We start from the raw sequence: 25,068 nt of genomic DNA on the forward strand, positions 1-25,068 counted from the left end.
CAAGGCAACTCCTCCACCTGTGTGAAAGCTTTGCAGACAACACCCTGTGTTTGAAGACGCAGGGACAAAAAACTCAGCCTCACAACCCATGGCAAAGTAGTTTATTTTTTTTTGTTGGTTTGTTTTTTTGTTTCCCCCCCCCAAGTCCTGTACAACAAATCACCAGGTGAAGGTTAGTGTAAGCCAACCCTTTGCTTAGTTTCCAAGCTACATGGGAAGGAAAAATGAAAAAGAAAAAAGGAAGAGAAGAAAGGAAGGCTGGCGAGAGAAGTACGGTCACAAGAGATGCAAAGAAGGGGAGGGCTCGATGAGTGGAAACAGACCCCGGTGAGAACTGTACACAGGAGCATGGTTGCAGTGGCTGCCGTCCTCCGGAGCAGAGGCATCGTGCTCCCGGGATGCGGCACTGCAGGGACCAAGCCCAGAATATTAAACATGTACGAAACCAATCCCAGCCCCCCCCGCCCCAAACAGACCCCCCCCCCCGAGAAAGTCAAAGATACTCGTTTGCAAAGACTGACTTGTATTTCAAAAGATCTCCTGTGGAATTAAAAGCCCTCGCAGTTACAAGTAAAATATCCAGCTGGGCTGCAAACAGCATTTGTGAGCCGATGGGGCCGAAGCGGCTTCTTCCCATCACATCGTTAAAAAGGAAAGCTGACCTGGAGCCGAGCGCTGAGGCCATTCGAGTCTCTTCGCAGCCAGTCCATCCTCCGCTGCGGCTGAGCCAGCCGGCCCCGGGTCCAGCGCGATGCTTGTCACCTGAATAACGCACAATCCAGGAGGAGGAAGGTGTTCTGTCAGCCAAACGGTGAGCGTTGCGAGGTCGGAGGGGAGGAATCGCAACAGCCAGGAGAAACCAGAGCATCAGAGTCCCCACGCAGGCATGGCTGCAACAAGCGGTTCCTCCTCCCAAAGCCCTCAGTTGACCAAACGGCTCCTTTGCAGCTTGTTTAGCGCAGAGGGACTCGGTCGAGGCCCAGCTCTGTGCCTGCTGCTCTGCCACGCAGCCCTGGCCGGACCCAGGGTGCTGGTGGAGCTGGGGGCAGAGCCGGTGCCGCAGCCCCAGCCAGGCTGCCCGGCCGTGGGAAACGGCACAGAGGAAAACGTAAAAGAGGTGGCTTTGCCTATATCTAAAGTGTTTTGACACATTCCTGGATGGGAAGAAAGTGTATCTTTTTTTTTTTTTTTTAATTATTTTTTTAAAAAAGTCAAAAATACATGTAAGAATGGGCATGCGGGGGGGGGGGGGTGGGCACATACACGGTCACACTCCTGCTTGCCCAGCCCTCACTCAGAAGTCGTGCGTGGCATTATTTGGACCAGGGATGCTGATTATTTCGAGCAGGTGGCTGCGGGTGTATTCCTCCATCCAAAATTGTGCTGTGTGGTTTTTTTTTCCATAGGCAGGCAATGCAGTGCGTTTGCAAACCCCTCCCCGCCCCCAGCCCATCTCCATCGGGGGATGCCAAGGGGGCTGCTCCGGGGGCTCCAGGGGCAGGGACAGGCTGTGCACCCACCGGCCATCCTAACCCCGAGGGGATCGCGCCTGTCATGTGGGAACGAATGACCAGCTTGAGGGGTGAGACAGCCTGGGAATCGGGCAGGGCTGTGCACACACGCACGCACGGCTGCAGCACGGAGCGGTGCAGGAGGGGGTGGCAGAAGGGTGGGCAACAGCGGCCCTGCTTTGCTGTGGGACCGTGGGGTGGGATGTCTGCGTGCATGTGTGTGTGCAAACTAGGGCCAGGAGCCGTGGGCTGCAGCGTGTCCCCACGACACGGCAGCAGACGCCCGCTGACTTGCAGCACGAACCATTTTGCAGCCAGCCCTGTGCCCCATCACTTGCTCGTCATCACTCGGTGCTCCAGCCAGATGTCGAGAAGGGGGTGTCTACTCTGTATAAAAGGATGCACAATATCAAAATCCTGTTTACAAAAGAAAACAAAACGCAGTGCAGCACTAGAAAACCTTGCATCCCAGCTGCAACCGTCCTCCCCCTTGCTCTCCTTTTGACTATTTTTTTGCTACCCCTTTACATTGCCATTTAGCACATCTCTGCCGACGGAACGCAGAAATACATTCAATTCTTTTTTTCTTCTGTCTTTTTCAAAACGCTTCCATGAATTTCCAAACGTTCTCCGTGCCGTTCAAAGCCGCGGCGAGGTGCGATGTGATGCTCCGGGCTGGGCGGGCAGCCAGCGCCTCACACATCGGTGCTTATGCTGCGGCTGCGGGAGAAGGCTTCCCGCATGGCCGAGAGCCGGTTGGGGTTGAGTGCCTGCAGGTTGGCCACGCTCACCGGCAGGTCCAGATCCTCCTGGCTCACCGTCTTGTAGCTCACCCGGTCACCCCCGTTGTGCAGCTCCTCGGGGGGCTCCTGCAGGAAGAAGGTGGGGGGCTCGTATGGCCCGCAGCTGGGGCAGCCGGGCCGGCTTGGTGCCGGCTTCTTGCCGAAGGGCGATGAGGCGTAGAGGGACGGGCCGTTGGTCAGCACTACGTTGCGGTTGCAGTGGAGCGGCGGGATGTGGGAGTGCACGGCGAAGTCGGGCTCCTCCTCATCCTCCTCGGACTCATCCTTCTTGCAGCAGTAGTACTGAAACGGGATGGCCCCGCGGGGCCTTGGCTCAGCCAGCATCCCAAACCGCCCACCCTGTCACTCCAAACCACCCACCCGGTCACCGAGGGGCTGCTCCGGGCGTGCCAGCCCTGGGGATGGGCAGGCAGGGGGACACCGGGCTGCCCTCTCCATCGCAGCACCCTTTGGGGCCACATCCCCCAGCCTTACCTGGAGCCTACAGTAGCAGAGGACGGCGATGATACAAAGCAAAATGACAGTCGCTAATATTCCGCCTGTGATGACCACGGTCCCGGCTGTCATCCGCCCTCTTCTCCATTAACAGCCTGCAAAAGCGAGCGCAGGGGGTGACAGGGTGCGGTGGGTGCTGGGTGTGCGCTGGGCTGCAGAGCCCCAAACCCTCAGCTCACCCCCATTTGCAAGGGGCTAGAAACTGGGAGGGCTCTGTGGGAGGTGGTGGGCAGGATCAGGCCAGATCGTGGCACCGGGTGCCTGTGAAAGGTGTCAGGGTGTACGCGTCCCCCCCCAAATGCCACCTTGCAGGTGCAGGGGGATAAAATCTTCATGCAGTGGGTGAGAGGTTTAGTGAGCAGCAGCTTTGGGGTCACATCGGGCTTATGGCCAGAGCCTGGGGCACCCAGGGCACCCTCCTGGCTCCTGCCTGGTGGCAGGGAGCTTCACTGATGGGAGAACGAGCTTTGCAGTAAGGATTTCTGAACTGTACGTGTTTTTCTCTGAGCCTATAATCCATTTTCCCCATGAAAACAACGTGGTATTTTCATTTGGAATAACTGGAGCTGCTAAGTGAGCCTTTAATGACTGCAGGGACGGGCGCTCTCCCCTCCCTGAGCAGTGAGCTGGGGTAGTGATAGGACAAGGGGTAATGGTTTTAAACTGAAAGAGGGTGGATTTAGATTTGAGGTAACAAATTCTTTACTCTGAGCATGGTGAGGCCTTGGCCCAGGTTGCCCAGAGAAGCTGTGGCTGCCCCCTCCCTGGCAGGGTTCAAGGCCAGGTTGGACGGGGCTCTGAGCATCCTGGGCAGGGGGGTTGGAAAGAGCTGGTCTATATGATCCCTTCCAGTCCAAACCATTCTACGAGTCTATGTGTCCGCCTGCTGCAGGAGGCACCAATTCCCTCACCTTTGCCATGACCAAGCCCCAAAGTTGGGGAGGGCAGTGGGGGCACCCCAGGATGATGTTTCTGAGAGCCTCGGGCGAGCTGTTCATTCCCACTACAGCAACTGTTGTGGCTGGGATGCAGTGCGCTGGACATCACGGAGATGCCAGGGCTCAGCCTGGCCCCACGCTTGCATTTCAGGGTCCCATCAGCACCCTTCTCTCCCTGGAATGCCCCTTAGAGGAACCTGACACAGAACTAGCAGTGGTGGAAGGTCCCTATTTCTGGCACTGCTGGGCTCACCCAGAAGGCAGATGCTGTGCACCACGCACAGCGCATGAGCCCCACAACGCCAGCACGGGTTTTGCTCTGAGCATCTCTGCCCCGAGAGCTCGTGAGAGGGCTTAAATTTCTCTCCATCCCACGCAGAATAAGACCAAGCTCCTTCCCACAGGAAGGATGCTGGGGAGACGCGTACCTGCCTGCACACACCTGCTGGCAGCGGCACTAACCCCAGCATCGCTCCGCAGCTAAAGCTCCAGCAGCACTTTAGTGCCGCAAGCTGGGAATAGAAGCAACACAAATTAAGAGAGAAATCGTACCCTGACCACCTACTCTACAAGTGTTTTAACAAAGCTGGCCTCCAGCTCACGCTATCAGGTTAAAACAAAAAAACCAGCCACCCCAGCCCCAAATTACTTCAGCACCCGAGGAAAAGCAACCGTATCTGTCAGGGATTTAACTCGCTTCCAAAGAAAATAAATCTGTGGCATATTTTCAGGCGCTTAATGTCCTGCTAAAGTTGGGTAAGTGCTGAATGGATAAAGCAGTATCACATTTTATGTTACTGCTGAGCAGCGCTGTAGGAGGGAAGGTAATTTATAACGATGTCTGAATGCCTTCTCGCACCACGCGGCCGCGGGGCAAGCGCTGGGCCAAATCCTGCCCTCATTCCTCGGACAAAATACTCTGAGGAGGCTCAGGGGCGAGGAACACAGCCAGGGGAAGGTTTTGCAAGAAAGTGCATTAGTGATTTAGAAACTTTGGTTCCTGTTTAAAGAGGGATGGAGGCGCTCAGCTGCAGACCTCGGGCTGCACCGGGTGCTGTGGGTGCGTGTGCTGGCCCGGTAGAGCCGGCTGGAAATGCCCATCCGTGAGTCCTTGCTGCTCCCATTTGCAGTATTGGGCTGCGACGGAGCCCCAGCTCAGCCCCGAAGCCTCTGAGGGATGGTTGCTGCATCCATCAGAGAGGATCAGCATCTTAGCAAGCTCCTTGCCAGCCCAAGATGAGAGCTGGCAGGCAGGGCTCAGCTGGGGAGGGCTCCCTGCCTTCCTTGCCCGTTAATTAAACAGCGACCCAACCCGGGGGGACAGTGAGGGTTGCACAGAGCCAATTTTCATGGTTTCTGTCCAGTCACTGTCAGACAGACGTGGCATCGCAGCCACCACTCCATCCAGAGCAAGACCATTTGCATTTCGCTCTTTTTTTTCCTCCCATAACATACTTGTCTGATTAAAGCTGCGTACCTGGAAGCATTAAACTCCCCAGCGTGCAAAGGGGGAGGAAAGCAGAGCATGTGGAGGCCCACAAGCAGAACAATTCCTGTCTAGACCTCCTTTATACATTTGTTCCTAATTTCACGCTCCACAGGCTCCCAGATTCATATATTTAGTAATAAATATCCTGGTAAAAGGAAGTGCTTTGCAGCTCCATTGTGGTCTAGGAGAAAGTATGCAGGAGCCCTGGTATTAGGAATGCAGGCACCGAGAGACACGGTCCCAGCAGACCATTGCTTGGCTCCTTCCTCGTCCCTCAGTAATGTTTGGAGCTCCCGAGGATGCCTGAAACCCCCCCAGCCCCCCTGCCCCGTCCAAACCCAGCCCCCAGCACGTCCTGCATCACTGCCAGACAGCAGGGAAGGGGCTGCGCTGGGATGTTCACTCCGCACAGGCTGTCTGCCCCCAGCCCAGGAGCCCTTTGCTGGAGGAAAGCAGACCCCAGCGCTGCGGAGGGGGACAGGGATGCTGCCTCTCGGGGTCACCACGGGCAGACGGGACCTTGGGTGCAACGCTCTCCCCTTGCCCAGCACCCTGCTTTACTTCCCCAGAGCGCAAAGGACAGGTCGGGCTGCAACAAATCAAAGACACGTCACTGCGTGGTTGCTACAGGCTGCTCCTGGATGAGCTGTTTGGTTTGAGACACCATCCTCTGCCGAATTGCTGCAGCTACAGCGGCACCATCCCTGCAGCCCTGCCGTGGCTGGGAAGTCCCAGGGTGTGAGCAAATGGCCTTTTCTGTTCCTTGCAGCCTGGAGAAGACACAGGCAGAGCTCCCATCGGCTCCAGCCCCAGATCAGTGGCTGCTTTCCACGCCGAGCTCCCCTGCACGTCCCTGCCGTGGCTGAGGACGTGGGCTTTGAGGTCGTGCTGCTCACCAGGAGCCAGGTCTGTGCCAGCCTCTGCTCCCCGCTTCGCCTGGGCACTGCCACAAGGGACTGAGGGACCTTCCCGAGGTGCTGCAGCCCAGCCTAGGGGGCTGGAGTGGTCTGGGGACGCTTCCCATGACCATGTGCAGGACAGCACAGAATTGCACTTGACAATGAAGAAAATAGAAGAGGGGGGGATGAGAAATCACCCCAAGTGTCATCCCCCCCCCCCCCCAGCATCTCGAATACAGCCCCTGAACTCCCAGGGGTGCCCGGTGCGGGGAGAGGCTGCTCACAGCTGCACCTCGCTCCCGGGCCAGCGCCGCGAGCGAGACGGGCAGACGGCTGCGCAGCCAGCGTCCCTCGGGAGCCTGCGTGGGAGGAAGGCTTCGGAGCAGCCGGGGCGGCTGAGCTCAGCCCATCCCAGGGCTCCAGCTAACACCCAGCTCCAAAACGCTGAGCTCCAGGTGCTGGAGTGCTCTGGCCACGGCCGGCACCTGTGGGCTGGCCTGACCCTGCTTGCCGAAGCTGTGGGAGAAGGAGACCTGGAGACTGCTAAGGAGACCACTCCAAGGTTTCTTTAATAGACCCTCAAGTGCCCAGTTAAGCCAGCTTCTAGGACTTGCAGGTGCTAAGATCAATCTTCAGGCTAGACCTTTAAATGCATGGGGCTTCCACCAATCCCATCCCATCCCATTCCATCCCATCCCCAGGGCAGCACAGTCACTCCAAAGCCTTTTGCACTAGCTTGAAAGTGCTGTCATGGCAAACACTAAAAAAAGGGAGTGCTGGTCCCACTGAAACTGTGCCGGCACAAGGAGACCCTGTCTTACCTGCAAAGAGCTGTAGCCCATGGCTCGTCCTACTACAGCATTGCCTGCATCCCGCAGCAGCCCTGGGACCTGCTTCCTCTGCAGCCAGAAGCAGCACAGCCCTCTATTTAACGTGGAAGTTGGGAATTGCCCTTATTCACCTGACTCCAGAAACTGGAGATTTAAGCAAACTGGCCAAGCTAGGTACGAACCCACTGGCAGCACAGACGTGGGTGCTGGCAGGGTTGTTTGCGCCTGGTACCCCAGCACCTGAAGCAGGCAGGAGCTTAGACCCCCACCGCAATAAACACACCGGAATAAACACACAGCCAGAAACACCCCACGCTTGATGGACCTTCTGCGTGGAACCTCTGGCCTTCGTCCTAGCCCTTCTGCTGGTCACAACGGTGGTCTCACACGTGCAGAGGGGAGCGGGGATCAGCTCTGCCCTGCGCTTCCAAATGGCCAAGATGGAAAAAGGAGAGAAAAAAAGAAAAAAAAAACCCACCCCACCCTTCCCAGGGAGTGGAGGAGGCCAGCGCCGTGTCCTGAAGTAACACCATCCTGCCTTGTCTTGGCTCTGCTCTGCGCTAGCACATCCCTGGCCGTGCTGTGTGCTTGGCCGAGCTGTTCCTGCGCCGAACCCTGCGTGGGTGTCCTCCCGCACCCGGGAAGGGCCTCCGAGGGGGGAGCGGCCCTGCACGCCAGCACGGCCCCCGGGCAGGGTCCCCATGCTGCCAGCACCGACCCTGCTCGAGCATCACGAGTGATGGTCGGTGGTGGGTCAGCTTGTTTGGGTCACTCTGGGGAGAAGACCCAAGGGAGGGACCTCAACGCGGGGCGGTGTTCAGGTTGGGAAGATTAAGTCCTACATGGAAACTGGGAGTTGAGCAGCTGTGTATGGGGAGGGGCACGAGTCTGACCCTCCATGGTGCAGGGTCACCAGCTCCGTGGGTCTTGTCCTGGGTGGGCAGCATGGCCATTTCCCAGCTCATCCATGCACAATGAACTCTGACATGATGCCTCTGACCAAGTCATGCTTCAGAAGAAAGGCAAAGAGCTCAGCAGGAGGCCAGGGAAACGGGAGAGTACGCGAGCGATGCCGGCTGTCCGAGATGCCGCTTCCCTGAGCCGCTGGGTCTTGCTGCTGCTGGAGCCGGGGGCAGGCAGCATTCGGGACCAAGGACCTTGGCCCAGAGGAACAAGAAATCACACTATAATAAACTGGCCAGGGCAGAGGAGACTGGATCCATGCCCTTGACGCTGCCAAGTTTGAGGGTGAGCCTGGCTTACACTCCCCCGTTGCCCCCGCCCCGTGCCACGGCTCTGCCCAAGGGCAAACCCCGGAGAGCACCGGCGTGAAGGAAAGCCACTGCCCAGCCCGCAGCCACCACCCTGGGAGGTGGGAAAGCAGCAAATAAGTTCGAAGCCAAAAACAGTTTGGTGGCAAACACAGCCTTATTTCTGCATTTCCCCCAGTTCCTGTAATCCTACCCAGTCAATGAATAAGAGCCGGGCTGCTAGGAACAGCCGGGCAGTGTGCCAGCAGAAGACTTTGCACTGATGGAGCCAGCGGACAGGGCAGCTGCCAGAAACACAGGCGCAGAACGCGGCTTTCCATACGAAAAACACTTCAAGCAGAAAGCCTGCATCACTTTTGTTTGCTTTCTCACTCTTCCTCCTGACGGCAGCGCTCCCGGCCCCGGGGCTGATGCTCTGCGCAAGCAGCAGGGATTTAAACAGCCAGGCTGGACCGAGGGTGGGCGGATGGGGGCTCGGTGCCTGCGGACCCATCGCTTTGACAAGGCCATCTGAGCGCTCCTCAACACAAAGACAAGCTGAGACATGTCTCATCAATCAATGCTTCCCCATCTTAGCCCAAATTCTTCCCATGTGGGACCCCTCTGTATCTCCAGGCACCCCATACTCCAAGTTTCTTTTGAACATTTTATGAGCAGAGGGTACCTAACTCCCTGCTGTCCCCTGTTTGGAGAATGCTGCTCACAATTTCCCAGACTGATCCATAGCAGACGGGTCCTCCTGGGTGCTGGAGATGGCTCGGAGATCCCAGTAGCTCCCTCCTCCCATCGGCCTCCCCCACCACCAAGGCACCCCCCAGCCCTCCTGCCCGCTGGGACAGACCCCGATATTTCACCTCCCACTGATGTCCAGATTAGAAACAACACATTTCAAAGGCAATCTATACACGGTGCCTGATAAATTATTCAGCAGATAGGACATTGCTGGAATAGTGCTGAGCTCTGCAGAACAGGATCCCGGCCAGCTCCAGCTTCCGCGCTGCACAGGGCAGCTTGGGCAGGGCTGGGACCGCAGCATGGGGCAGGCTCTGCCAGGGACCAGGGCTCACGGGATGCCTGGGAGGCAGGAAGACAGCGCCATGGCCATGGAAAAGTGATGAGAGCTGGGCTGTGAGAGAGCCCTCTGCACCCGCGGGCACCGGCCTGGTGCTCTCTCATGCTGGTTTTAGTGCCCTGGCAGCGAGAGTGAAGTTACATCAGGCTAACGCAAGATGAACATCGGGCTGATATGGGGATCTATGCCCCGTATTTGCATCAACCATAACCCACAATAAACTCCCCCAGGGGACTGGAGGCGCTGGGGACGGCTCCTCTCCTCTGCGCCCGTTCTCAGCTCAGCCCTTTCCAATCTGAAACGCTCCCCTAGTGCTGTTGGCGTGGTGCCGATGGGAATGGGGACAGTTAAACGTCACAGTGACCTGCTCCTTCTCTCTACTCTTATTATCATCTGATATAACAATACGTAATAACGATATTACAGATCATTAAAACCCAGAATTTTATAATCCAAAGTGTTTTGCTAAATATTGCATGGCAGCTTAGTAACTCCTAGAAAAGCCGCTGCTTTTCCGATACGTTGTAGAAGTTTTTTCCACCTGCTGAGGACACACCGCTGCCGCAGCCCTGCAGGTGTCCCTGCCAGAGCAGCCAGGCTGTACCGCATGAGAGCTCCGAAACCCAGCGAAGGGGGCCCCGGCTATCCGGGACACACATCCTACAGCAACAGCCGCTCCTCATTTCAGGTTCTCCTGAAGCTCGAAAAAAGCAGAAGCTCAGGCGACAATTAGGGATCCCCTTCCAATTACCACTATTGGTTTTTAAAACCGAGACTGGCACTTCGTGAGCTGTCTGAATTTTCAGCACACTTGAGCAGGCTGCCTTCAAAGCATCGATCCAGGGGATGCCTGCCCCAGCAGCGCGCGAGAGGGAATATGTGCTCGGCAATAATGAGGCAATAATGTCATTTAATACAACCAGATCACGCCTAATGAAAAATAATATTTGCACAGCTCATCAAAGCGGCATTGAGGCTTACTAAGCACAAATCCAGGCATGAATTTAAATGACTGCAGATGCTAAACGGAGCACAGTGGTGCCGCTGGGGAAGGACAGGGGAAAATGCTGAATTACCTGGATGGTGCCCTTGGGAACATCCCCTTCCAGTGCCTCTGGGGCCGTCACAAAGGTGCTGCTATGTCTGTCCCAAAGGGACCAGGGAAGGTGTCTGCAGACACTTCAGCGTTGCCTGGAATAAAGCAGGTTGTGTTCACCCTGCTCTGCCCTTCTGATCCTCTGTAAAATTGTAGAGCCACATCCGAAAAAGGATTGACAGGGATGTTATTGGTATCGACAGGGATGCTATCGGTATCGACAGGGATGCTATCGGTATCGACAGGGATGCTAGCGACTCGGCGCTGCCCAGCAGTGCATCCCTGCACACCAGCCCTATACTCGCATCAGGCCAGGAGAGGTAAACCCAAAAACCAGGCCCAAGGAAGGAACCGGCGCAGACGTGATGGACTCGCCTCCGGGTCTGACCCCATGCACAGCGATCTGCCGCAGCAGGGGCTCACGGCCAGCCAGTCTCTGGCAGGGTTTGGAAGCCACTGTCGAACCACACCACAGGGTTTTACCCTCCCCAGTCCCACCTTCCACTGCCCAAACACTCTGCTTAAGTACCAGGAATTATTTCCATACATCAGCTGGAAAGCAGGCCATAATCCCAAGCACACATAAGCAGCCTAAACTCCTTCAAAAAAAAAAAAAAAAGAAAAAAGAAAGACAGGCTGTCTTTCCACCCTGCATCATTTAATCGCCTCTTGAATTATGGTTTAGTCAGCCTGAGATATTAGCATCAGAGAGAGCAGGTTTTGGTATTAGCAGCTTGAGATAAGCTACTGCAATCACTGCTGAGAGGGAAATAAGTCAGAGGGTGGGGAGCACCCACCCGCCCCAGAGACTTCAAGCAGGGCTGTTTTGCAGGCTGGAAATGTCCCCTGGCCAACCTGAAAAAGCTTGGGTTAGCTTAGTGAGAGCTAACACTAAATCTCACTCCTGATCAGTAGTTTTTCCTGCCATTCACCAAGCAGGCATTGCCCCCTCTCCATCACCGCCCCACGGGGAGCTCACTGCAGCCCCCCAGCAAGGCAGAGTCTGCTGGCGCACCAGCAGAAAGATCGAAAAGCCTTAATTTCCAGAAAACACTGCTGAAATGATGCATCAAAGGTGAAAAAAAGGGGAATTTGTCCTTCTGAAAGAGCAAGTCTTTCCAGATTTGCTCCGTTCACCTGGATTTTGAAAGGTCTTCAGGTTGAAAACCGGTCGTTGCTGCCCCGAGAGCGCGACGCAGCCAGGGGAGCCCCGTGGCACCCGGTGCCTGGCACCAACAGCTTACACCTGATTTTCTGGCAAATGCCTCGAGAGCAGGGTTTCATTGCTCAGAGCGGACTGCTGGGGCATGCAGGTGGGAAGGGACTGGCAGAGTCTCCGGCGGAGCTCTCGGCAGGTTACAGCCCTGTCTGGGAGCTGGAGCTGCCTCCTGGCCCCAGGGGCACTGGCACGGCAGCTGGGATGTGTCCGGCACTCCCATCCACGAGGGTCCTGGGGACAGGGGGTCTTACAGGCCAGGGACACCATGCAGAGGGAGAGGGAGGTCTTGGTACCCTCCGATGGCCATGCAAAGCAGCCGGGGTGGCAGCTCCCATGGTGGCCCTCCCAGCAGCGGCTGCTGTAGCTCCGGGGATTTGTTGGCACCTGCACGGAGCCTCCTTCTTAGGGGAAGACATTGCAGCAACTGGCCTGGGGGAGATGGACCGAGTCAGCCCTGCTGGGATTCAGCCCTGTGCTATTAGAAACACTACGTGCTTCAAAGCTCGTGTTTGCACCTTTCAGCTTTTGCCTCAGGCAGCCCCGCAGCCCCCTGCATGGCACCGTGGAGAGCAGGAGCCGATGCAGCCAGCAGCCGGCCCCCGCTGCACATTCAGACTTTGTGCAGCATCTGAGCTAAAGCCCCTGCCCAGCCCAGGGCCTCTGGCTCTGCTGCTCCTCCCTGGCTCTGGCAAACGAGGCAGCACCTTGCCCGAGAGGGAAAGCATCTCTACGCCAATACCCATTTTACAGACAGGGAAACCGAGTGCTGGGCTGGTTTAGGCTCTGCTTTTGAAGCTAGGCTGCTACCAAATATCAGCCCATTTCCAGACTAATGTGGCTTCCCCAAGGACAGGCACTGGGTAAGCAGCAAGCTGGGATCAGCTCCAGTCTCCCTCCACCCCCTGCGCTGGTGGCTGGGAAGGATGAGTCCCCACACCTCACCCAGCGGCCCCTGCAAACGACCGGAGACGCAGACGAGCCATCGATCCGGAGATGCAGATGAGCCATCAATCAGGGGCTGGGGAAGGAAGGACACGTACAGTGTGCGTTTCCAGTAAGCAATAAATCCAACAGCTTTGCATAGCCAAGAGGTCTGAACACAGCTCCACGGGATGGGAAGATCCTCGGCAGATTAAAGTCTTTGTGAGCTGCACAACTCACTCTCCTTTGCTCGGGATTCATGGACCCAGGCTGGGGTGGAGGCAGCAGCACCGTCTCCTTGGTGCTCATTAAACACCCGAGAGCTCCAGGAACCACCCTCCATCCAGCTGGAGTAAGGGGCAGGAGGGAGACCAGCACCCCCCTGTCCTCACCCCTCACCAGTGCCACCTCCAGCAGCCCCCCGCTGTCCCCCCAGCACCACGCTGTCACACGCCAGTTCCTGAGCTGCCCTGGGCTCTGGCTCTCCATGCAACCCAGTTATTCCTCATCAGTCCCCGCTCCTCTGCCCTTGTGACACCGAATCCCTGCGGCATGACCTGGGTCTGTGCTTCCAGCTCCTGCTGCTGCGTGACACCGGGTGGCTCCTTGGGTGATGGATGCGACAACCCAGCACCTCCCAGGGATGAGCCCTCGGGGCTGCCTGAACAACCGCTCAGGCACCAGCAGCTCCAGCTGGGATCTCCAAAGAGATATACGTTCTTGCCTTAAAAAAAAAATAAAAGTCATAAAAAAGGGTAGGGAGTTTCCATAGCTACAGCTTTACATTGCTGTGGCAAAGGCTCGGGTTCAGCCCGCGTAACGAGAAGCAAGCAGCGTGTTTTTCCCACTCCAGCCCAGCAAGGTGGCATGGTGCATGAATAAAGTGAAGAGCAGAGAGATCTCAGTGATTCTGGAAATAATGCATAAATGTTCAGGTCTGGCACGTGAGGCTGCCACGAGCACCGCGCTCCCTGCCCTGCCTGACCCATTGCTTGTATGGGGCACGAGCTGCATTTGCAGGTGGGGAGGGAAGGAGCCCTCACACCCCCCTGTCATCAGCCTGGCGAGCATGACACACGCCTTCACGCTGCTTGATGTGGTCAGAGGCCAAAACCCCCTTCATTTAAATCACTCTCTGCGTGCTGCTCCCAGGGCTGGACTTCCAGGGAGCCGGCGAGCCGGAACAAGCAGTGAATCTGCAGAGATTTAGTGCTGCTGCCAACGTAGAGTCACTGTCCCCAGGACCTGGGGATGCAGGGCTTGCCTTGCTTCGTGTCCGAGCCTTGTACAACGTAACGTCGCGTTCTTCGGGCTGGTGTCGGCACCGTGGCTCAGGGAAAGGGCACGCGCATTTGCAAACTGCTCTGAGCACGAACAAGAGGGCAATGGGTTTCCTTGTTGCTTGTGACCAGGAGTTTTCCTACAGACAGTAAAACCTCCCTATGTTATCCCTTTTAATAAGGATTTATCATCGCTGCATCAGGGGAATTAACACAGACCTGTCTGAGAGGGTAATTTTCAGATTCCTGGCAACTTACACTGAACCGGTTCCAGTAAATTTTCCTTTTTTCCCCACCTTAAATCTGTTACAGCTTATCCTGGGAGGTAAGAGAGAGAAAGATTTAACTCAGAGGGAAAAGAACCTCACAACAACAAAATCATAAGCAAAAAAGCGGAAAAGATATAGTAATTCATACAGCTCAGCTGAAAACCATCATTAGGTGAATAAAGGAACAGAAAAAAGCCTTCACACAAATTGCTCTACTCAATAGCATGTGGGCTTAGAGCTGCTGGGATCAAATGTTCGAAATATCGACTGTTCCCCGGGACAGCATCCTTCAGAAATCAAAACACACGTGATGGATCTTTTTGCCTAGCGTCAGCATTAGGACGATGCAGCCCCCGTCTTTGAAATGACTCCTCGATGCGAGCAAGGCCCTTGAGAGCGATGCAGTGGTTCGTGCTCCCTGCACGCATGCTCTGCCATCTTCTCGCCATCCCCAGGAGCCAAAACAAGGCTACTGCTGGCACCGAACGGCACGGGAAACTGAGCCAGGCGAGGCTGGCGGGGCAGGGTGCTCCCACCGCTTCTGCTGGCGTCCGATGCCGGCACGCGTCAGGCTCTGCTCTCCCCACCTCCTCGTGTCTGCAGCACATCGACGCCGGCATCTTCCCGAGTAGGCTGCAGTTTCTGCTTTCCTCGCTTAAATGATGCCTCACTCGCAACACCTCAAAGGACCAGAACATGCCAAGCAGCTTCTCTTTCAACGCCAAGCCTTAGAGCAGCCTTCTGAATCACCACGGAGCGTTTGAGCCCTTCCGTGGCCTCGCTGAAGGGCGGAGGGGCCGGGGTCCCAGCCGCAGCTGTACTTGCTGTGAGAAGAGCTGTGCTTCCCGCAGCCCCAGGGGGGGGTCAGACCATGTAACCCCCCCGGGACGTGCCCGCAGAAATACCTCCATCCACGCTGGAGAGCAGGAGGAGACGCACACCCCAGCGCTGCCCCGCTCCACACTCCCCATCTCAGCTGAGTTCCACCTTTCTTCACCTGCGTGGTGAGTAAGCTCCCTTCGCTCCAGCACGTTTGCTTGAACTCGTTGGGGAGTAGGTACACCGTACCGTTAAATAACACCTTCTGCCCCAGAGCTAACCTTGCAGCGGTGATGAACTGGGAACCCGTAACCAAAGTAGCAAAACCTTTCATTGAACCTACGCTGATGTCTGAGCTACGCAGCCATCACCCTGGCCACGCTGACGCTGTGGTCCCACGACGAGCACTTCATCAACAGCACGCCTCAGCGCTGAACCATGCATAAACCTGCTTAACAGGGAAGTTTAAGTCTTACAAAACCCTGACATCTAAATGTGAGCGTCTTCACTGCCCTGTGCCTGGGCAGCAGACCAGAGCCCATCAAAACGCCGGCGCCCGGCTCGTGATGGAGCTCTGCCTGCAGGAGATGCCCCTCGCAAGGTTAAACCAACCACAGTTCTCCTCTGGGAATCGGCAATACATTCGTTCCAGCCACGGGCCTGTTTAATAAAACACCCTGCAACCTGGCTGCCACTGCTCCGGGGCTTGACAGCGGAGAGACCGGGCAGCGCGTGGAGCCCAGGAATTTCTGCTGCGATCACAGGATGCTTCAGTTCTGCTGCTGCTTGGTTGAACATGAAATCGCACAAGATTGTGATATTTGCGTTACGTGGCAATGTTAGCACTCCTATCAAACAAAGCACCACTTCTTCTCAGGTTCCTGCAAATGTTCTCATCCGTATTCATCTTTGGAAATCTCTTTTTGAGCAAAACCCAAGCACTGGCTACAGGAATAGCATGCCGGTGTTACGCATTCCTGAGGTTGGGCAACTCTAATCCTCTGCAGTCCATACTACTGCCATAGCCCACCAATATTCATGCTTTATATTTACTACCCATCAAGTCAGACAGTCTTTTAAAGACCAACCCCTTGTCTGCCAACCCTAACATTCAACATATAACATAATATTTACAAAGGTATCAAGAAAGCAAGTAAGATCAGCGCTCGGTTTCTCAGAAACTGGTATGACAGTCTTGTGTTTTCTATAACCTATGTTGTTTTCTTTAAAAATACAACAAAAACAAAGATGTGATGCCAGAAACACAAGGCAAAATATGTGCAACCAAGAAAACCCCACTTTCTGTGGGCTGAATCTGCTCCCACGGGCTACCGTGAGAATCAGGAATAACTCTTGAGAAGACACTAATGCTAAACTGTTGCAAACCAGAAAAAGCAAGCTGGAACGCTCTAATATTAATTGCATAAATATTTTGCTTGCCTGTATCTCACCGGACGTCAGACCCAGAGCCAGGCAGAGGGGACAGCACCGGCCCCCTGCTGCAAGAACAGCCAGGATCCTTCCGCTCACTAACCGGGGTCGAAGCCGCTGTGAAGCCCCCGGGTGAGACCCCGGCTGCAGCTCAGCCTGCCCTGTTCCTCTGCTCTGCCGTGCCCTGCACGGCAGCCCCCTCCAGCACTTCCCACCGCCCAGCACTGGGCACAGGGGTTTGATGTCCCCAAGGTGCCAAACACCCTGGGAGCTTCTGCCCGAGCCGGAGCGAGCCCAGTGGTGCCAGCACCCGGCGCTGCAGACCGGAGCTGCCCTTCGCCAGGTCCGTCTTCGGCTCCAGCGTAATCAGTAAGAAAATCGCTTTGGTGACAGCTGGAGGGGTTCGAGAAACGGTTTTGGAGCACTGTGGGTGGGAAAGGGGGTCCGGCCCCGCTCCCTGCCAGGGCACGCTCTCGGGAGAGCTGCGGCCACGGGCAGCAGCCGAACCACGCAGCTCTTTGCCCCGTCCCTGTTTGCACAAGGAAAGGAGTCGCAAAGGAAACCCACGGGACAGACACATGTTTGAATTATTCCCCCAGCTCCCCCTTTGTGTAATATAACAATAAGAACACAAAATTCGCCCAACAGCAAACCCATACCAACACTTCTTACCCGTCCCCCTCCCAACTCCACTCCCACTCTCTCAGCACGGCTATTTTTCCCAAGTTCCACCACTAATCTTTCCAGGGCTTAGCTACCCAGCAGGCAACACCAATCAAACCAAGACACCTCCTTTTGCCTCCGCAGGAGAGCCTTATAAACTGCATCCCTGTAAATCCCTGCTCCGCCGGCTTGCAGAGGGAGACAGGGAGAGATGCCTGGCAGCGAGGCCATGCATTCCCTAGGCCACTCTCCCGCAGCCCTGGCTCAGAACAGAGCTTCTGGAAGCCTCAATACTGTATTTTCTCCCCGGGGGGGAGTTTAGCTTAGATTGCCACAAAAGGCATCATGTCTTGCTGCGTAACTCACATATGTTATGACAACTAAAGAGTGACAACGTGCACGCTATCATTCTGCAGTTGCCAGGGTGGGAAACCAGGAGGAAGCAGGAGCATCACTGCCTGCAGGGGCAATGCAGGCAGACCCCGGTTCCGGAGAGCCTCGCTGCACAAGCTGTAATCTAGCTATGGAGGCAGGCAACAGATAAGGACCGAGTTAGTGGTTTGCCAAAGCTCAGGCAGGCAGACCCACGACAGGTCTTCAAACAAATGCAGGCTGAGAGCAAAGGGGATCCAGATGCAACCTGCACAGCAAAGCCCAAGCAACACACTCTGCTTAAATGGGGAAGCAAGCGTGGGCTTCAGAACAGGAGCTCTGTGCTGGGATTCCACTCAGAAAACACTATATTATTTCCTAGGGAAAAAAACAAATCACTCCAAGGCGTGAAATTGAATATTAGGAATAAAAATGCTCGAAGCTATTTGCAGGTAAGTTATTTTTCTCACAGGAAACGGTGCCTGTAAGTGGATGTTTCAGCAAAGCTGCGATTTGCATGCCGTCACGCAGCTCTGGGGACTCCTCTGGCGCTTGGCTGTGACCTCCCTCGGTCTCCAGGCACGCTCCCGCACCATCGCAGCAAACACCCGCATCGACGGAGCCCGTGTGTCGTCGTTCACAACGAAGTCCGAGACATCTCTCTGCTGTGATCAGTGCTGGCTTCTGGGTCTTTGAATCTCGAGCCATTTTGATCCGCTTCAGCTGACGTGCCCCGAGCCGGGGAGAGGTCGGGGGAGATGACTACTTCTGAACCCCTCACCAGGCTGCAGCGATCCCCAGAGGGTTTCAAAGCAGCCACATCACCCACCAAGCTGGATATTTATCCTTCCGCAGGCAGCCACTTCCCTTTCATTAATGCTGATGTGTTTTCCCCTTTAACCTCGCACAGCCCGAAACTCTCAGCGAGCAAAGCGACAGTCTGGCTTCGACTGATGCCAGCTCCGCAGGTACAAGGAGAACAGGCAGTGCTAGAAGAGGCCACTTCTGTCCATGATGGTCCAGCCTAGATTTTCAGGCACAAGGGACTGCTCTGCACAGGAAAAAATGAAACCACAAAGGACTATTCCTCCCAGCTTGCTCAGAGTCCCCTCCAGCAGAAATGAAGGAAATCCCAGCTGCGTGGTGCGCCCACCGCTTGCAATTCCCCCGATATAATGAGCTTATGAGCTTCTGTGGCTCAGACCCTGTGATGAACTTGTACCTAGAGAAAAGCCACAGCGTGGCCTGAAAGCCGTACCTAAAGCTGGCAGCGCAGAGGGCTTCATCCCCCGCCTAGGGAGAAGATCATCTCCTTCAACCCCTGCGCAAGGGAGGCCAACCTTGGAAGAGCCTAAGCTGGAGTTTAGTGGCAATTTCTCTGTTACCCAGAGAAGCTGTGGCTGCCCCCTCCCTGAAAGTGTTCAAGGCCAGGTTGGATGGAGCTCTGAGCAACCTGGGCTGGTGGAAGATGCCCCTGCTCATGCCAGGGGGGTTGGAACCAGATGATCTTTAAGGTCCCTTCCAACCCAAACCATTCTATGATTCTATGAATTAAAAAAAAAAAAAGACTACAAGCTTTTTCACCAAAGCCTGTTTTTCAGGCTGGCAGCTTCTGATGGTTGTCTCACCACCTGGGTTTTCATAACTGATACCTCAGTGACGGAGCTGCAGGAGGGCAGGGCTGGAGCACCAGCAGACGGGCAGCAGGGAGCAGGCAGACCAGGAGCGACAGGCTGGGCTGTGTGGGCTCTGAGCAGCTCTGAACAACAGCTCTACGCCGGCACCCGCTGCCAGGGCTCCTCCGCAGCGCTGACACAGCCTCACGGCAGCTCCAGATGCGGCAGAGGAGGGCTGGAGCCAGCGCCCGGGACGGGATGGTCCCGCTACGGGCAGAGGGCTCCGGTCAGCTCTAGGGCTCCGTGGGCACCCCCCGATCTCGCTCCCCCGGACCTCCTCTCAGAGAAAATCAGTGACAAAACAGAAAGACTGACGTGGGAGAGCGAAACGTGATTTCTTCCCCGTCACGGCTCTCTGAGGTGCATGAAATTAATGGTGAGAATTAATTCTGTTTGCCCTGGGGCCAAGGGAAGAAGCCAGGAGCGATTTCTGCCCGGAGTGCATGCAGATGTAAGGCTGCTGGGAGTGACAGCGAAGCCACATCTCTTCCCTTCTGCCACACGTGAGCAGCACCCTTGTCACCTGGGCCAGGGAAGGGGATGATGGCTGCCACTTCGCTTTTGCCAAAAATTCACTTGCCCTTCTTTTTCTTTCGTTTTCTTTTTTATTATAAGGAGGCTATGAACTAAACAGGGACACGATGAATAAAGGCGTGGGCTGCAGAGTGTTCCCTGCAGCGGCCTCGCCGAGCCCCCCGAGCGCTGGCAGACCCTGCCAGCCCCCCCCTCCCTGCAGAGCCTCCCACCCTCGTCTCAGGTGCTCAGAGGCGGTTGCCTTATCCGCTGCTAATGACATTTATTTTCTTTTCAGAGCCTCGGGGAGGACTCTTTCTCTCACCCTCCCTGCTGGTGTGAACACTACTGCCTTATTATGCTGATCTGAGGCTCTTTTTTAGTGTTGAGCTGCTGGTGGTCTCCCCTGCATCCCCCATCTGTGCTCCCCAGCCTGCTCTTCCCACAGCCAGACGCACACTGCCCAGGCTTGATACAACCAGCACTGAAATAAAGAGAAAAACTCGTGTTTTCAGGTTGGATCAGGTCCCTGGCCTGGCGAGGACGGGCTGAGACTTGCTTTTGGGTTTCTGGTAACTTGCCTCTAAAATGTCCTTCAGAAAAAGGCAATTATCCCAGTGCCATTAAGGCTCTCCCCATTGCACAGACAGATAACTCACTAGGAGTCTTTTGAAATAACCTTTAAACAATAGATCCTGTCTTGTTTACTGAACGTTTCTGAACTCAACAGTAATGCATCCAGATGTCACCCGTGTCTACCATAGGCCTAACTATTTCTGGAAACACACCAAGGGCAAATTGCTTGGGTAATGTCAGATATTGTTGCATAGCGAATGTGACAAGATTCCATCTCTTTGATAAAAGCTGTGGAGATAGCGATGTTTCCTAGGGCGGCAGAGCTGCGTGCACCTCCAGCTCGGCCCCGCGCGGGAGCTGCATCCCTCCCTGTAGCTCATGGGCAGGCGCAAGCGGCACGTGCTTCCCAGCTGGGCAGAAAATCAGCGCTGCTGCCAAGCAAAGCTCGGCAAGCTCAGAAACCGCCGCGCTGGGTGGTGTGTCGCTGCTTTTGTCCTGGAGGTAAGAGATGGGGAGAGGAGCGTTGGAGACAGCGAGGAGGGGCTGAGCTGCCCTCATGGCCCAGCAAACTTGGGGAAAGATGGGTGTCAACCCATCTTATGCCATGGCTCTGAATGAAGCCGAACACCACCTCTAACCCATCACAGGTTATTGTTTCAACAAGCAAAATAAAACTCTGTCTGAAGTGAGAGGGGAAGCAAAACTCCCTCAGCCCCTGATTCATCTCTTGTCTCCACTCCATGGCCTGCCACGAAGAGCACCAGTGCACACCCAGGGAGATGCCAGCATCTCCCGACGGCATCCCAGGCTGCAGCAGACACAGCTGCCCCCCCGACTCCCGTGAGAAATCCGTACTCCCAGCCACCCAGGAGGGGACAAAATCACCAGTGTTTAGACTTTGGCCTAAATCAGCTCTGCTCCCGTCCCCACTTTGCGCTGCCTCTGACACAGCCACCTCGAGAACCACACAGTTGGTGGGAGCCAGCTCCTCCCTCTGGTGCCCTGAACTGGTCATGGCTGTTATTAAGCTTTCCAGGGTGAAATGGGTTCAACGATGCTCCAAAATGTTATTATGACACTTAATTTGGTTCCCCAGCCTTTCCAGCTGACCTCTGCCCAGGGCTGTTCTCGCAGTGATCGCAGGTCCCTGAGGTCCCAGCCTTGTCTGGGTCGGCCTCAGCTGTGATCTGAACGCAGCTGGAAGGTCTGAAGAGGGTCAGAGTCCATCACCCAACATAACTGTCATCCCTCTGCCAATCTGTGGTGCTCGAATATGTGATTTTTTCTCAGGCAAAGGGTGAACCAGTCCTGCCTAGTGTAATAAATTAGATCATGAGGAGAGAAGGAGGTAACAGACGATGACCTGGGAAGAAGAGTAAATTAGAACGGGAATGAGTTGCACATTCAACCCCAACACCTGCCACCTCTCTTCCATCCCTTCCCTGCTCTTCTTCAATGCGACAACTTGCATCACAAGCCGTGGCTGCGGCAGCCCTGCCAGCAACAAGCACCTCTCCACTGGCCATGTCCTTATCCATATCCATGACAACACGACAGCCAGGTACCAGCACACGACGAGTGAGCAGGTTCTGAGTTATCCCCATTTCTTACACCAGCACTAATACAGCTAGGTGCTGCACAGCCAAACGAACAGCTCCGAGTTACGTAAATACCCTACAGCTTGGCCAGCAGCAAAACGCCTCGCTGACGCATGTGGTGGGCACCAAGGACATACCCTGATGTGCCCAAAGGTCAGGGGCACAGAATTCTTCAGCCTGCGAGGACGCGGCTGAGCTCTCTGGGCTGCACACAATGCCCAAGGGCATTAAGTACCTTCACCTCTTTGTATCTGGCCTCCAGCAAAACTTTTCAAGGATCCTAAGGGGGGTGCTTAGGTGTGATTATAGGCTCTGCAGGTGTTCTTCAACTTCAGACATGGGAATACCTTTAGAAAGACTTGGGTCAATATGCCACTGACAGTGAGTGGGTCCTCTGTCACTCAGCCGCTTCTGAACATGTTCTCCTTAGCTTGCAAAGCCCGTGAGACCAAACCTTCAGGCTTGACACCCGTGTCACCTATGTGAGGGTGTGGGGACCGCCACAGTTGCAATGAAACAGGATCAGGAGGAGACGTGGCAGCTAGACTGATCTACCAGGCTTTGCTGGAAAGCAAAGAGAAACACGGCGGAGATACAGCCAGTAACCACAGCACTGGTAACGTTCTGCAACCCCTTTGTGCTCAGGTACGCGCAGATCTTTAAGAACTGCCTGTATCTATAATCTGTGTTCACTGACAATAAACCAGAAAGGAACAAGTGCTGCTTCCTTCCTCTCCCCTCACTTCTCCACATCCTCCGTAAGTGAGAATCAATGCATTGAGGGGTGAGAAATCAACAGCGGGGGATTTTGTTGAAGTTCTTTCTATCTACTGAACACCAGCACCATTCCCTAAGAGGTCCTGTCATCGTTCTGCACAGAACTCCTGACACGCAGGGGAAGGAGGTTACAGTTCTAATTACAGCTGCACGGTCTTTCAGGTGTTTGAAATCTCTTTTCACCAACTGACAGCCCTAATGCATCTTTCTGCTCGTTTCAGACTAGATGAAAACCAACCATAAAAGGTTGCAAACAACCTGCTGTTACTCAGATGCCATCGCAACGGGGCAGCCGCCCAAATACAGGTGTGCGCATCGTTCAGGCACCGAGTTCATGCACAATTTACACAAACTATTTGCCCTTAACAGCATTATAATTCAGATGCTTACTCAGTGAAGACAAGATATGATCACTACGAAACCCCATCCTACTGGGTGCTTTTGCTCAAACGAGGTCACTCCAGAGCACTGCCTGCACTCTAAACATTGGGACATCTGCCAGGCTTCCTAAAATGACAGCCATCCATCACGACAGACTGAAGCGCATGACTTTACCATCTAGGTTTTATGCTGATTTCACTGCTCATTTTAGGCTAGAAGACAATCTGTTGAACCTCAAAGTGCAGTCTTCTCTTACCTTTAATTTATTCTGTCAGAAAACTGTCTACCTTAATGAGTACGAGCACACCCCCACTACCTTCCAAGTTTGGTGATCTGTTATGTCAAATATAAATAATCCTGTCTGAAACCAGTCAATGTGGGGAAATGAAAAGCCATCTTCCCCTGGGGGATTTCTCCCCCCCTCCCACAGCCCCCCCAAGCCTGCAGACTACCTTTAACGTATCGAGCAACGTCCACGTGCTTCTGAGAGCACAGACCTAGACGGCTGCTGTATTAATGAAATAGTGACAAAAACAACCCACAGATAATTATGCCATCACCTTCCTCGCGTTCACCTCTGGATTCCTCTCCATCACAGCTCCCTGGCAGCGTGTGAGCCAGCGAGCTGGTGTGCTGCCTAGCCTGGGGCTGGGGTGGTCTCTGCAAACTCATCGGGATGGAGTGGGGGGTTCCTGCGTCCGTCGGGCCAGGACACGAGATAGGAACAACCCCTTGTCCTAGACACATGGCTCCAGGCGAGATGGCCCAGAGCGGCTGCCGAGGGAGGCCAGCTCCAGCCCCACGCTGAGGGTGCAAAGCAGGACGAGCTGTCCCCGGCGCAGAACAGGGCACGACACATGCACCCACGTGGGGCAGGGGATGGGGGCAGCTTTCCCACCCCACCCTAGAGATGCTTTCGAGACCTCCTGCACAGGCATGGCTTCGAAACTGCGGATGCTGTGGGGCCAGGAAAAACCCAGCCTGGAGCACGCCGCTATTTTTCACCCTGGTCCAAGGCGGTGGGACTTGACCAGTCCCCCGGAGACAGGCTATCGGGGAGCCGATGCTGTGCAGTTCTCCACCTCCCTGTTCGCTCTGCCTCCCCTCTCCAAACCCCTTCCCAGCCCCAACTCTCGCAGCGGGGCTACGCTCGCCTCCTTGCAGGGTTCCCCCGGGGGTGAGCTGCGGGTCCCCCCGGAGCAGCAACCCCACCGCGGCTGAAAGGCGCTTCAGGGTGCACCGGGAGGAGGGCGGGGGGATGGAGAAAGGGGTAAACAGGGGGGAAAAAAGCACCGCAAAAGACCCCCAGCGTCGCGAAGGACGGGGAGAAGGAGCCCGGGCACTGCTGGGGGGGGGGTGGTGGTCGGTCCGTCCGCCCGCGGCGGAGCCTCCGCGCCGGTGCCCGCTCCCCACGCCGCGCCCCGCACCGCGCTTACCTCCGAACGGGGGAAGGGGGCCGGATCGCTCAGGTGAGGACCGCGTCTCCCGGAGTCTCCAGCTCGGAAAGCATCAATGCAAAAATTAAAAAAAAGGAAAAAAAAAAAAAAAAAGAAAAAAGAAAAAAAAAGAAAAAAAAGAAAAAAGGAAAAAAAGGAAAAAAAAAGAAAAAAAGGATTAAAAAATCAGAATAAACAGGCGGCGGGCAGCTGACGGCGCGGAGCAGGCGAGCCGGCAGCAGAGACCCGCTCGGCACATGGCCGGGCCCGCAGCAGGGCTCTGCGGGGGAGCGCTCCCTCCCCGCCCCGCACCCAGCGCCGCCGGGGCCGCCAATGAGGGCGGTGCGGAGCCGGGCGGCCCCCCCCGAGCCCCGCACTGGGCCGCGGCGAGCGGGAGGCGGCTGCAGGGTGTCCGTCCGTGTGTCCGTGTCCCTCCCCCGCCGGGATGCGGGCCTGTCCTGGAGATCGGGGCCGCGCCTCGGAGCCCGCGCCCGGGGGAGAGGGGGGGTGGCCCCACGGAGCGGGGTCACCCTCTCGCAGACCCTTGTCACCCCCCACAGAGCCGGGTCACCCCCTCACAGACCCCGGCTGCACCCCACAGAGCAGGGTCACCCCCTCACAGACCCCGGCCACCCCCCAAGGAGTGGGGTCACCCCCTTACAGAGCCGGCCACCCCCCAAGGAGTGGGGTCACCCCCTTACAGACCCCGGCCACCCCCCAAGGAGTGGGGTCA

The 25,068-nt window shown here is 55.8% G+C and overlaps 1 protein-coding gene across 1 annotated transcript; it reads right to left on the reverse strand.

Annotated features, from left to right (window-relative positions):
* Positions 1 to 91: 91 nt before the first annotated feature.
* On the reverse strand, positions 92 to 24,659 carry FAM163B (family with sequence similarity 163 member B). Its single transcript, XM_075439400.1, has 3 exons — positions 24,336 to 24,659; positions 2,789 to 2,904; positions 92 to 2,596 (listed from the first exon to the last, which is right to left on the reverse strand). The coding sequence occupies exons 2-3, from the start codon at positions 2,879 to 2,881 to the stop codon at positions 2,207 to 2,209; spliced, it is 483 nt and encodes a 160-aa protein (XP_075295515.1). The 5' UTR covers positions 2,882 to 2,904; positions 24,336 to 24,659; the 3' UTR covers positions 92 to 2,206.
* Positions 24,660 to 25,068: the final 409 nt, after the last annotated feature.

Source organism: Opisthocomus hoazin, chromosome 19, assembly GCF_030867145.1.
Source record: "Opisthocomus hoazin isolate bOpiHoa1 chromosome 19, bOpiHoa1.hap1, whole genome shotgun sequence".
NCBI classification, from domain to species: Eukaryota; Metazoa; Chordata; class Aves; order Opisthocomiformes; family Opisthocomidae; genus Opisthocomus; species Opisthocomus hoazin.

Bases quoted from the DNA above. Each gene is read 5' to 3' on its own strand.
- FAM163B (XM_075439400.1), bottom strand. From the start codon at position 2,881: ATGACAGCCGGGACCGTGGTCATCACAGGCGGAATATTAGCGACTGTC. The intron at 2,597-2,788 runs GTAAGGCTGGGG...ATCCCGTTTCAG, and splicing joins TCTGCTACTGTAGGCTCCAG to TACTACTGCTGCAAGAAGGA.